This window comes from Nomascus leucogenys, chromosome 4, assembly GCF_006542625.1.
Source record: "Nomascus leucogenys isolate Asia chromosome 4, Asia_NLE_v1, whole genome shotgun sequence".
NCBI lineage: Eukaryota > Metazoa > Chordata > Mammalia > Primates > Hylobatidae > Nomascus > Nomascus leucogenys.
The window spans coordinates 9,971,997-9,986,585 of record NC_044384.1 but is presented as its reverse complement, the minus strand read 5'-3'; the positions used below and the strand labels follow the sequence as shown (position 1 = coordinate 9,986,585).

Sequence of the window (14,589 nt, the reverse complement as noted above, 5' to 3'; positions counted from 1 at the left end):
AAGAATTCAAACTAGATGGACAGCTGGTATTCCTTCCTCTGACTGATAACTGACTGAAAATCTCCACATTGTATTTTTTTAAGCCCCATGAAGGGGAGAGCTCTCTTTTCCTAACCTCAAAAACTAGCAGTAACGACAAATCTGGATGAAACCAACAGGAAGTATTCCTAAGACCGTTCATATGTGATGTTAAAAATCCTACCTTTGCATAACAACCATCATTTAGTTCTCTACAAGTTAGCTCCATCCTCTGTCCTGAAAGGTCAAGCTGTTTTCAGTTGGTTGTCCTGTGACAGAAACCAAAACAGCTAATTTGGAACCCAAACTTTAAAGGCGCACCACACAAGGCAGCAGTGGGGAGTGCATCCTGTTCTAGCTTTGGTGGCTCAGGCCTTGTTTCCAATGGCTCACTCTATGTTAAAAGCTTTGCCAATCTTCTGCTTCGCCTGCCTGACTGATTTAAAGTGAACTACACAGTAAAAACTTCCAAGCAGGATTTAACAGGTGTCTACATACAACAGCAAATGAGGACTTGTATGGTGAAATGGAGTCTTTAATAAATAAACATTTAACTAAAGAAACATTGCAATTTGACACTCTATAAGCCTCAGCTATATACACAAAATTAGTCTTCACCCTAGCTACACCTAAAGAGAAAGGGAAAACTAAATATATGAAGATGTTTCTTATCTCCTGACCATTTGATATTCCTCATATAATTCTGTAATTGTTCTTTTAGAGCATAGATCCCTTAAAAATAAAGCACTATTATGTCAGATGTCATAAAATGTTCTTCTCTGTACAGCCATGAGTATAATTTGAGAGACACCACACAAGAAACACACATCTCCAAAAATATTCCCTTCTTTAGATTGTCACTAATATCTGAAAATTTCATTATTAGTCCTTTTGGATCACAAGCATAGGAAATAATAATAAGATGTCTCATTCTCTGACTACCACGGGCCAAGTTCTTTAAATATATCGTCCCTCAGCCATTCAACAAGTAGAATGGTACTACCAACCCAATTTCTTCTTCAAGAACCTGAGATTCAGAGGGATCCAGCAACTAACACCAGGTTGATGGAAAGCGATGACTATAAACCCAAGTGTTTCCAATATACTACAACCAGTTCATGTAGTCATCACTAGAAAGACAAAACCACAATCTCTGGTAGATAAAGCAAAAAACACTCCAAGGGATCATTGGGTTCTTTCTGACACCACAGCTCACAATTTATGAAGAAAGTGTCCTCTCTAGCTAAACCTGGATGAGGTGAAAGATAGAGCCAGGGCCAAGCTTGGTGGTTCATGCCAGTAATCCTGGCACTTTGGGAGGCCAAGGCAGTTGGATCACTTGAACTCAGGGGTCCAAGACCAGCCTGGGCAACATGTTGAAACCTCATCTCTACAAAAAAATACAACAATTGGCCTGGCATGGTGTATTAGTCCGTTTTCACGCTGCTGATGAACATATTCCCAAGACTGGGCAACTTACAAAAGAAAGAGGTTTAATTGGACTTACAGCACCACATGTCTGGGGAAGCCTCGCAATCAAGGTGGAAGGCAAGCAGAGCAAGTCATGTCTTACACGGATGGCAGCAGGCAAACAGAGAGAGCTTGTGCAGGGGAACTCCTCTTTTTTTAAACCATCAGATCTTGTGAGACTTATGCACTATCATGAGGACAGCATGGGAAAGACTTGCCCCCATGATTCAATTACCTCCCACCAGGTTCCTCCCACAACACATGGGAATTCAAGATGAGATTTGGGTGGGGACACAGCCAAACCATATCACGTGATGGTGCACACCTGTAGTCCCAGCTACTTGCGGGGCTGAGGTAGGAGAATTGCTTGAGCCCAGGAGCTGGAGGTTGCAGTGAGCCAAGATCATGCTACTGTACTCCAGCCTGGGTGGCAAAGTGAGACTATGTCAAAAAAAAAAAAAAAAAAAGAAGAAGGAAGGAAGGGAGTGAGGGAGGGAGGGAGGGAGGGAAAGAGGGAGGGAAAGAAAGAAAGAAAGAAGGAAGAAAGAAAGAGAGAGAGAGAGAGAAAGAAAGAAAGAAAAGAAAGAAAGGAAAGAAAGAGAGAAAAAGAAAGAAAAGAAAGAAAGAAAGAAAAAGGAAAAAAGAAAGAAAAGAAAAGAAAAAGAAAAAGAAAAAGAAAAAGAAAAAGAAAAGAAAAGAAAAGAAAAGAAAAGAAAAGAAGAAAAGAAAAGAAAAGAAAAGAAAAGAAAAGAAAAGAAAAGAAACAAACTTAGATTTGGTACTGTAGGAAGAACCTTGAACACCCAGGGGTTGATGTGGGTGCTGAGTGTCCAGCAGAAGGGAACGGTGCTGTGTCACTGTGATAAAGCCCTGAAAGGATCCGGAACCCATGTGTTGCCAACATCAGTTTAATCAAGGCTCAGGTTACCATTAAGACAACATAAAACCTGTGCTTTCTCCTGCTACATTCAAATTTGAAAGGCACTTCTACTCGGACACAACAGCACAGTCAGAAAAATGAAACAGACTCCCAAGATTGCTCCTTCAAAGCAGTAGCAACAAAGCATCTAGAAATGGAATTGGAGAATGCCACAGAAATATGAGAAGACATTCTATAGCTTCTACTTGGGCTTTATAGAAACAAATGTTGTAGGTGGATAAAAACGAATTAAAAAAAAAAAAAACTTGCCCTTACCTGACTGAACCACCTGTATCACCTTCTGCCAAGTTCCCTGTGGGTAAGTGTAAAGAGAGCAGGAATAGTAGCCAACATCATCTTCAGAGGCATTCCGAAAGAAAAGAGTCATGTTGTTGGAAGCCATCGTTGAATTCAAAAAGTAAACCCTCTCAGCATAGGGCTTCCTTATGACCATGCCATGAGTAGGGCTGAAAATGGCTATGGAATCCTTCTCGGTCCCGATCTTGAACCACTCCACCTGTGTTAAGATGCCCATTGATGGATACACACATTCTAGAGACATGTTCTTGGCAAAGGGAACTGATGTATGCCAAAGCACCTCTTCACATAGAGCTGAAATATACAACATCACATTAATTCTGTTAGCCTTGATGACGGAAACACCAAATCCATATCTTAAGCTTTTGAAGACCTAGTGCACCGAGATCACAGTAAAGGCTGACAGTTTCTGCCTTCGTCTAAAAAGGTGTCCTGCTGATAATTGGAAAATGTAACTTTCGGTTTTTCTGAACAAGTGAGAAATTATCCTAGCCAACTAAAGAGCATTGTAAATTCTGAATATGCCATACTGTATGAACAAAAACAGGAGCAAAAATTTTAAATGAAGATATAAAGATCATCTTTACCTCTGTAAACATGAAGAAGAGCCAAAAGTAAAGTAGGATAATCCATCTCTGGAAACTATTTGAAAGGCTGGTCTATTAAAAAAAAAATTGCTTTTTATATGTGACATGCAGATCCCCGGCACAATGCAGTTTCCTTCCTCTCAGATGTTATCAGTCGTGTCTTCTTTTTCTAAAGTGTGAACACAGGAAAAAGGCCTTAGCTTAAAAGACAGGTTTGCTCTCGTATGAGGATGGGCAGATTGGAGTTACTTCTCTCTCGGGGAACCAGTCGGCTTATTTTCAGGCTTTCATTTTCTACAAGGAGTCACTCATTCAACAAACATGTGCTGCATGCATTCTCTGTGCCTAACTCTGCTGTAGGCAATGAGGATGCAATAATACAAAAAATATATATCTATATTGTCATGATAGAACTTACATTCTATGGGGAGGAGGCAGAAACTAAAATAAAGATGTAAAAATATAAATAATAAGTGAAAGGTGGTGCATGCATGGAGCAGAGAAGTCCTCACTGAGAGCATAAGATGAGGCAGAGGCTGAAGTGGGTGGAGGGAGCCTACGCCCAGCGCTGACAACCCATCCTGTGGCCTTCCTTTCACCTCCTCCTCCTTGCTGATCTCAGGCATTTGCTTTGGTGAGGACCAAAAAACAGATCAAAAGCCCATCAGATACAAAAGTATGGTGGCCCAGGGCATATGCAGATCTACCATTATGAGAGATTTAACTTTAGATTTTGAAATAATTATAGAGTCACAAGAAGTCACAAAGAGAGTACAGAGAGGTCCCTGCCCCCAGGTTCTGCCAGGGGTCATATCTTACATAATTATAGTACAATATCAAAACAGGATTCATTTTTCAGGTTCATCATTGCTCTCTTCTTTCTCTTATAAAATACAAGTTCCAATTCTTAAGAACTTGTTAGGAACATATCAGCATGTCATTATAAAAAGTATACCCCTATAAAAAGAGGAATTGTATAAATGCATTTGACCCTGGTAAGAGTGTCAAAATAGAAGATGAGTAAAACTTGGGAAAAGTAGGAGCAGAAACCACTGAAGACAATTTTATCTAATGCCAACCCTGAACTTTGTGACTCAGTCTCAAAGTGTATAAGCAAGTGTCGACCACTCAGCGTGAGTATCTAATGTGGGAACTTTCTCAGGGAACATAAAATCAACAATGTAACGATAATCAGAACGAAATTGTAATGTGTACATATAATCAAGCATGGTGTCACCTTGTGTTTATATGGCATTATATTTTCTAAAAGCTTTCACATCTATGATATTATTTGTGCCTCTAGTTGTTTTGTGATGTAGTCAAAAGAGGTATCTGTTACCTCTGTTTTGTAAATAAGTCAATCCAACAATTCCTCCAAATTTTACTGAGCTATGCCGGGTCCTCTGCTTAGTCCCTTGGAAATACAATCATAAGAGGACACAGCTCTGCTCTCAGGTTATGCATAATATAGCGGGTCATATCAATTTTAAAAGCAATTTATTATAGCAAAACATGATCATCTCTATACAAGTCATTTGCTAAGTTTTATGAAAGCCAGAGAGAGAACAAATCATTCTAATAGATTGTGGAAAAGGTTTTTTTTTTTCCCAAAGGAAAAAGTGGGAGAAAGACAGAGACGTGACAATGCGGGTGTTTCAGGAAATGGTGTGACTACAGTCTAGTGGGTGGAGAAGTGACCGAAAATGAGACTGAGTCTGGATTGAAAAGTGACCTGAATGACACACACAAAGGAACTGAAACGTAGCAATCAGAAACCGTGGTGTCATGCTAACTTCTGTAACTCCAGCACCCAGCACAATTCCTCAGGCAAAGCGGGCTCTCAGTAACGCCTGTGACGTTAACACATCCCTGACAGGAACACGGAGCCGCCGAGGCGCTGATGGAGGAAGCGGTGCACACAACTTCGCATTTTGGAAAGATAATCTTGGTCACTGCACAGAACAAACTGGAGTGGCAAGGACATGGAAGACTTCCATCAGAGTTGGAAAAATTAATTGCATCTATTATGTCCTAATGACAAGATCTTCTCCTGACAGGCACCAGCAAAAATGAAACTACAAATCCCGGGCTAAACCAAGTCCAGAGAATTCCTGAGGTCCTCAGGACAGGGTCCTCCTGAGTACCCCTCCTGCACTCATATCTTCTGCCTCAGACCTGTGTCCCTTCACACACAAACACACACATGGATACATGCACACACTGACACACTCCCACGCTCAAATGCATGAACCCACACATGCTGTCTCCCAAACATGCATGCACTCACACACACATGCACTCGCACATGCTCTAACACACACACACAACATGCACGCACATACACATGCACCCACACACACGATCACACACTGTCTCAGACACATAATCACATGCATGTGCACACATACATCCACGCACACTCACACTCATGCACTTATACATGTTATCACACTCACATAGGCACACTGTCTCACACACAATCTCACACAATCACATGCATGTGCATGCATACTCTCAAACACACATCCACACACATGCGCATGCACTTACACATGCTCTCACACTCACATGTGCACACATTCACACTTTCTCACACACTCACTATCTCACACACAATCACATGCAGGTGCTCACATACTCTCAAACACACTCACATATATGCACTCACACACATGCACACACTCACACACGCATGCACTTATACATGTTCTCACACATGCTCACATATGCACACACAATCTCACATAATCACATGCATCTGCACATATACTCGCAAACACTCGTACATGCATACACTCACACGCAATGCACACATGCATGCGTTTACACATGCTCACACGATTTGCACACTCACACACTCTATCTCTCTCACACACACACACACACATATACAGCATCTGGCGTGATCTCAAAACAGACAGTGTATGGCCAAAGTCTAACATACCACCTGCTCTTTCACAGAAAAACTTTTTCATTCCCCCAGTCTAGTTGGAAAGACAGACATCAGACGAACATACAAATAAATGCACAGTTATGAAGTGCATGTCACGTTATGAAAAGGAAGCAACACACACAGGCATGGGAGAGAATGGCTGGGGCTGCAGCCAAGCAGAGGCTGTGTCAGGTTGGTGGTCAGGAAAGGCTCTCAGGCAGTGAAGTGTGTTCTGGAATCTGCAGAAGCAAGAGGCTATGGCCACATGCAGGGTGTGGCCAGGTGCGAGGACGAGCAGTCCAGGTGAATAGGAGAGCAGGTGCACAAAGTCAGAGACTTTGTGGAAGTTTTTCAATCATTGTAGCTGAATCCATTGAGGAAAGATGGAAACAGAAAGACGTAGAGATGAGTGGGGTGGGAGTACATTTGCCTTATATACTTCCTGGTACAATTCTAAGAGCAATTGGAGATTGTTAAGCACCAGAATAATATGATCAGATTTAAATTATTAGAAAGATAACTGACCATCACCCATTTCACTTTCCTCACTCCTAGCAGTATTGTGCCTGAGTTTGAGTATCCACCCCTTTCCACACGCCACAGAGATATTATGACAAATCGAAGCTATTCTACTGAAAACTATGATTTTGTGTGTGTGTGCGTGGGTGTGTGCGTGCATGTGTGTGTGTGTGTGTGTAGAGGTGGGGACTTGCTATGTTGCCCAGGCTGATCTCAAACTCCTGGTCTCAAGTGACCCTCCCACTTCAGCCTCCTGGGTAGCTGGGACTATAGGCATGAGCCACCACACTTAGCTAATTTTTTAAAATTATTTTTTGTGGAGACAGGGTCTTGCCAAGGCTTGCTTGGAGCTTCTGGACTCATGTAATTCTGCACTTGTACATGGTGGCCTCCTAAAGTGTTGGGAGTACAGGCGTGATCCACCATGACCAGCCTGAAAACTATGATTGATTTGAGGGGTCAGAGAAGCCAACTATGGCCTGAGTTGGCCCATCAGAGTGAAGGAAGTTATTCACATTCCATGCCAGAAAAACAGCACGGGATGTGAACAATTTATCTTCTCTCCATCCCTGTTTCTATCTTTATCTCCTCTGATTATGCATGAACAAGAATGCTGTCCTGGTTACCATAGGCAGCCATATTGAAGGAAATCAGCCTGAGGACAAACAGGGTGGTAGAGAGAGACAGAATGAATGTGGGGCTCAGATGGCATTACTGAGCTACTGAATCCACCAACTCTGGAGTCTGAACATATTACATAGAATTGCAAGGGGTCTTGAATAGCCAAAATGGTATTGAAAAAGAAGAAAAAGCTGAAAGACTAACATTTCCCATTTCAAAACTGTAGTACACAGCTACAGTAATCAAAACAGTGTAGGTATTGGCATATCCATAGACAAATAGACCAAGGAAATTGAAATGATGGTCAAAACAGATGTTAGATAGGATGTGGAGAAAAGAGAACATTTATACACTGTTCATGGGAAGGTAAATTAGTACAACATCTATGGAAGATAGTATGGCGATTCCCCAAAGAACTAAAAATAGAATTACCATTAGATCCAGCAGTCTCACTACAGGGTATCTACCCAAAGGAAAAGAAATCATTATATTAAAAATATACCTGCCGTTATACGTTTATTGCAGCACTATTCACAATAACCAAGATATGGAATCAACCTAAGTGCCCATCAATGAAGGATTAGATAAAGAAACTGTGGTATATATACACAATGGAATACTACACAGCCATAAAAAGAATGAAATCATGTCTTTTGTAGCAACATAGATAGACTGGGAAGCCATTATATTAAATGAAACAATTCAGACACAGAAACTCAAATACCACGTTCTCACTTATAAACGGGAGCAAAATAATGTGTACCCATGGACATATAGTGTGCAATAATGGACACTGGAGACTTGGAAGAATGGGAGAGTAGAAAGGGGTGAGGGATAGAAATTAATGTGTACAACATATATTATTCAGGTGATGGTTATATTAAAAGTCCAGACTTCACCACTACATAATAAAACTGCCCTTATACAAAACTGCCCTTGTACCCCTTGAATTTATACAAATAAAATAAGCCCATACCTCTATGAACAATTGATATTCAACAAGGTGCCAACCCTGCTGAATGGGGAAAGAATAGCTTCTTCAAAAAATGGTCCTGGGACAACTGGCTAGCCACATGCAAAAGCATGAAATTGGATCCCTACCTCCCGTGAAACACAAAAACTAACTCAAAATGGGTTGACCTAAATATAAGACCTCAGACTGTAGAAATCTTAGAATAAGCACAGGGGTAAATTTTTAAGACCTGGAAGTTGGCAACGGATTCTTAGATATGACATCAAACCTATGGGCAACAAAAGAAAAAAATAAATTCGACTTACTAAAATTAAAAACTTTTGTGCATCAAAGGACATTTTTGAGAAAGTGAAAAGTCACCCTACAGAATGCAAGCAAATATTTGCAAATAATCTGAGTATGCTCTAATATCCATAATATATAAGGAACTCTCACACTTTAACATAAAAGAAACAACCCAATTTTCAAATGGGCAAAGTACTTGAATAGACATTTTTCTCCAAAAGATGCTCAACATTATCAGTCAATAAGGAAACACAAATAAGAACCACAATGAGAACTCACTTTATATCTACTAGGATGGCTATAATCAAAAAGAGAAAAATAAATATGTTAGGGAAAATGTGGAGAAATTTGAACCCTTGTGTACTGTTGCACAAGCATTGTAAAGAAATGTAAAATGATGCAGCTGCTGTGAAGAACAGTTTAGAGATTCTTCAAAACGTTCAACAGGATTACTATATGACTCAGAAGTTTTACTCCTAGGTATATACTCAGAAGAATATACTCAAACCAATCCTTGTAGACCAATGTTTATAGCAGCATTAGTCACAAAAGCCAGAAGGTGGTAACGATCCAAACGTCTGGCAACAGGTGAATGAATGAATGAACAAATTGTGATCAAATCCATACAATGGAATATTACTCAGCCATAAAAAGGAATGAAGGGCTAATGCATGCTACAGCATGAACAAGCCTTGACAATATTATGCTAAGTCAAAGAATGCAGAAACAAAAGGCCACGTTTTGTAAAAATCCATTTATATGAAATATCCAGATAGTTAAATCCATGGAGATGGAAAACAGATTGGTGATTTGCCAATTGACTGACTGTTGGAAGGAAGGAATAGGGAGTGACTGTTTAAGGTATGGGGTTTTCTTTAAAATGATGAAAATGTTTTGGAATCTGATAAAAGCGGTCATCGCAGAACATTGTGGATGTACTAAATACCACCGAACTGTATACTTTAAAATGTTTAATCTTGACCCGGTGTAGTGGCTCACACCTGTAATCCCAGTACTTTGGAAGGCCAAGGCAGGTGGATCGCTTGAGGTCAGGAGTTCAAAACCAGCCTGGCCAACATGGTGAAACCCCAACTCTACTAAAAATACAAAAATTAGCTGTGCGTGGTGGTGCGCAACTGTAATCCCAGCTACTTGGGAGGCTGACAGGAGAATCGCTTGAACCTGGCAGGTGGAGGTTGCAGTGAGCTGAGATTGTGCCACTGCACTCCAGCCAGGTCAACAGAGAAAGATTCCGTTCCAAAAAAAAAAAAAGTTTAATCTTGTGTTGAATAAATCTTAGGTGAACAATGTTATGTGAATTTCACCTCAATTTTTAAAAATTATTACTAGTGAATAGTATGAGTCCATATTCACCCCAGGTCTTACCAATGAATGAGGCCACCCCATCTTGCTGTTGGCCACATATTAATTGATTTCAGTTGATCCCCCAACCACCCCAGTCCAAAGATGCCAAGTACATTCTAAGAATACAGTACATTAGCATAGTACAGTCTAAGCATAGAGTCCACGGACATGCTCTGTGTCACAATTTTGTGATAACAGCTGGAAATAAATAATGCAAAAGATCATGATAGTCGAGGTTGTCAGATAAATGATTTAAGATATTTTTAAAAATTATGTGCTTATTAAACAAATGCCAAAACATATATATTTTCTGAGGGAGGGGTCAGGGTTGGGTAAAGTGGGGTAGAGATGCAGGTAGAGAGGTAGAAGGGCCGAGGGCCAGGCAGGCATCTGCAACACTGTGCTGCCTCAAATCCTAAAGGAAATGAGATGAAACGTAGCATCATCCACTCTCGGTGGCTTCTATGATCAGGCCCAAGGTGAACTTCCTCACCCAGGATGAAGAAATGAGGTGCATGGGAGGAGGATTGGAAAAGGGGTACTAACTGGTAATAACTTGTAGGAATTCCTTATTCCCAAGGCATCCAGAGCCAACTAGTCAAGAGATGAAGAGAACTTAAGTGTATTTGCACCCTGGAATCGAGGGTCCTAGAGGTCACGGATTGGAATGAAAGGGGCAGAAAGACTTGCAGCTGAAGACAAAGTCCAGCTGTTACGACTTTGCTAGAGATGAGCCCTATTTATCAACATCTAACCAAAGACAAATAGAGACGGTGCTTGAGCTATTTTTGTTGTGTCAGCAGCCATTTTTTGCATGATTTATGAAGGGATTTTGGCTTGAGGTTTTTTTTCTAATAGAGCTGTCTGTATAAAAGAGCTTTGTCCTCAAGGAAGTCATTAATCAAAATATTACTGGATTTCTCGACTATTAAAAATGTCTCAGCTAACCACATGAGCACGAATTCATCTCACAAGCTTGCCTCTGAATGCAGACTCCTAGGTGGCCTGGGGGGATGGGGACGGGGAACACTCTTCAGCCACACTGTTCTTCTTCCCCTAGGCTGTCCACGCAGGCAGAACCTTCCCTGTCACCTCAGTTTCGTTGCTTCTGCTACCTACAATATGTCCTGCTTCCCCGGATGTCTCCATGGTTTCTGAGCATTGGGAGGAGTCTCCTAGTGTCTACTCAATGACCCCACCTTCCCCGGTTTATGCAAAAACACCTGATGTGTGTGATGGAGAATCTGCTCTGATGTCTCTCGACACTTGCTTGGAAAACTATTCACATGCTGGAAAGCAGAGGACTGCAAACAGAAAATCTAGCTAAACTCAGAACAAGTGACTGGGGCTGGGAAGATTATAGTGTGAGGTCGTTTGCTCCCTCCGCTCTTTCTCAGATGGAAGGGTTTGGCTGCCTTCTGCTGGGATGCCCCAGCTTCTGAGAGGCTCATGCTTCCAGCAAGATTTCCACAGGAGGCCGGGCGCGGTGGCTCACGCCTGTAATCCCAGCACTTTGGGAGGCCGAGGCGGGCGGATCATGAGGTCAGGAGATCAAGACCATCCTGGCTAACACGGTGAAACCCCGTCTCTACTAAAAATACAAAAAATTAGCCGGGTGTGGTGGCGGGCACCTGTAGTCCCAGCTACTCGGGAGGCTGAGGCAGGAGAGTGGCGTGAACCCGGGAGGCGGAGCTTGCAGTGAGCCGAGATCACGCCACTGCACTCCAGCCTGGGTGAAGGAGCGAGACTCCGTCTCAAAAAAAAAAAAAAAAGATTTCCACAGGAACACAATAGTCTGGGTTTCTGCTCCCTTCCTCAAATAATCTCATTAAGAGAATCTTTCCAACGTGGGCCACATGGTCTCCTCTAGACCATGATACCCTTAGAACCTCGGCAAGTCATACACATGTCCCCAGGGGTGAGGCTACTGCTGAGTGACCAGTAGAACCCCACTTCTAGTCAACGCAGAGACTCCAGTTGGGGTTCAGCAGGGATCCTCTAAGACAGGGTTCTGAAACTATGGCCTGAGGACTGAATGCAGCCCACTATCTGATTTCCATAAACAGTTTGGTTGGAGACAGCTATGCTCATTTGGTTACATACCATCCACCACTGTTTTTGTGCTGCAATGCTGGAAACAAGAGGTGTTAGGTCACAACTGACAGACACCACATGGCCCACAAAGCTGTAAATATTAACTATCTGGCCCTTTACAGAAAAAGTTTCCCAACCCTTGAGTAGGATAATAAATCTTTGGATCATGGACATCTATTATTTAAGTTCATCCTTGTTCAGTCTTGCTGGAGAGAAGATTTAGCTTGATAGACCAGATGCCGGTAAAATTAGCTCGGTTTTCTTATTCTCAAGAACTTTACGATCAGATCTATTATAAATACAATTCTAGAGACAGACTGAGAAAAAGTATTTAACTGGCACCCTTTTGCTACAAACTGCACCCCCTCATTAAACTAACAGTTCACAGAACACCGAGTACTTAACTTACTCCAGCTTTTTCCGGCAACTCTGTTTTCCTGCTGCATCAACTTGCCATGGTTTCACTGGCAGCCCCCACCCTTTCACACACAATTAATTTAAAAAGTTGAGCTCAGACACAACCAGTCTTTTTTCTGAGAAGGTTACTAACCTTGAGATGTGAGTGCTCCTCGCCCTAACGCTTCTTCCCATCTGTGTCTTGGTTAAGGGCTTTTATCGTATCCTGTTTATCACGGCCTCTTAGCCTCAACCCCCTCTTGGTCACTGCAAGCTCCCTGCTGCTCCCTCCCTTAATTAGCACTGCAAGAGCTGAGGGGAGCTTTCAGCCCACTCGGGAGCTGACTCTGCCAGTGCTCTTCTCTCTACCAGAACTTCTTCAGATAGCAACTGAAGTGAATCACTAATATTTCATGAAGCAGGGTTTTTTGAAGTCAAGTTTACCTGCTTCTGGAAGCAACTTTACTATTGCAGCTACTCAGACTCATTCCAAACTCAGATAAAGTTCTGTCCCTCTTTTCCCCCAAATAATCTACAATTTAAAAGGACGCACTTCTTTGTTCTAGCTCTAAATAGAAACTACACTCCCCGCCGAAATCAGAGTTTGTTTCTTTGCCTTTTCTTCCATTTTTTTCCTGCCAATCAAAGCACATTAGATTCAGCTGTCTCTTTAAGTCAAGACGCTTCCTTATCTCTGCCCATATCTAAGTATGTTTCCGTCTTACTTTCTAGATACTCTTTTTTTTTTCTTTGCCTCCCATTCTCCAACAGAAAAAGTACACAAGTCGGTGTTTCCTGAGAACTAACTCTGCATGTTTAGCAGCTTTTGTCTCTTAGAAACACTGGTTTTTTTGCTGCACCAGGCCATGGCAAAGTTAGTTTTATTGGTTCCTTTGATTTATTAGGTTATGGAGGTTCCCTGCTGGTTAAACCACCATGAAGGATTGTGGCTGAGGCTTTAGTGTGTAAAATTCATAGAAAGACTAGGAAGGAAGGACCGCGTTTGACAGGTGAGAAGGCACTCATGGGGCTGCCCTACCCTGCACATTCAATTATGCATCACAGGTACAGGACTGGTCTCTTCTGCTGGACCACTGCATATAGGAAAGCAAGGGAGAAGAAAGTGCAATACTGCCTCTCATGACACAAGTGTTTACTGAGCCTTATTGTGGGCCAGAGGTAGCCAGAGTAGCCTTCTCAAACACCTGCCTGACTCTCATCATTTCCTTCAATGCCTCACTGTCCTCAAGAGAATATCCAAATGGCTTACTGACTTGCAAGGCCTGTGTCATTGATAGCTGCCATTTTCCCAGTGTTATGTCTTATAATTCTTCTGCTCACTCCTAGCCTTTATTGCTCATCCACCTTACATTGTGTAATTTGAGGACAATGCTCTGATGGGGCAGGGCCTTTGCACGTGGAGTTTCCTCACCTTCTCTTATCCCTCTCCCATCCAGCAGGTCTCAGCTCAAATGTATCATATAAGATACTCTCCTTGGGGCCCACATCTGTCCTGTGAGTTTCCTGAGAACCCCAAGTATGTCCTCACTGAAACTTACCACATCCTATTATGATGCCTATTCACTCGCTGCATTTTTTACTAGAGCCTGATAGGCACTTCCAGGCCCAGGTAAAGTCTCATCCCTGCTCTATCAGATCCTTGCACAGGACCCTTGCCCATGCCAAGTGCTCAGTCAGCACTTGTGGAATGAGGACAAAGCCATGCAATCATGCAATGACTTCCAGCTGTAAGGTTTCCATATTGCAATCACAATCCCAGTTCCATCTTGTTACCAATCCACCATCGTTGGGGCTGCTTTTTTGCCTCAACTTTCGATTTTCTCAAGGAAAAAGACAAAAACAGCCTTGACCCAAAACACCCACTGACTTTTGCAGGACAGACCCAAAGGCAAGTTTTCTTTTGAGTCAAAACTCCCTCCTCAGAATTATTCAGTGGGCCCTGAAGTGAACCTCACACGTCGGCTGAAACAGTCACCGTCTACCCACCTGGTTCACAATAGGGTGAATGCAAATACTATCTATCATGACAGTAGCTGCTGCTCATACCTACAGGGACCTGGCTTGAAAATAT

The 14,589-nt window shown here is 42.1% G+C and overlaps 1 protein-coding gene across 2 annotated transcripts in view; it reads right to left on the bottom strand.

Moving 5' to 3' along the window:
• Positions 1 to 12,820, bottom strand: part of CD226 (CD226 molecule) — a 92,592-nt gene extending 79,772 nt beyond the window's left edge. Inside the window, exons 1-3 of one of the 2 annotated variants that reach the window (XM_003264329.3) lie at positions 12,648 to 12,820; positions 3,313 to 3,384; positions 2,684 to 3,019 (exon numbers count right to left, since the gene is read on the bottom strand). In XM_003264329.3, coding sequence (XP_003264377.1) covers positions 2,684 to 3,019; positions 3,313 to 3,358 — 382 coding nt within the window. In that variant the 5' untranslated portion in view covers positions 3,359 to 3,384; positions 12,648 to 12,820. The remainder of the gene's footprint in view (positions 1 to 2,683; positions 3,020 to 3,312; positions 3,385 to 12,647) is intronic. The other variant, XM_012506268.2, reaches the window with a different exon arrangement.
• Positions 12,821 to 14,589: the final 1,769 nt, after the last annotated feature.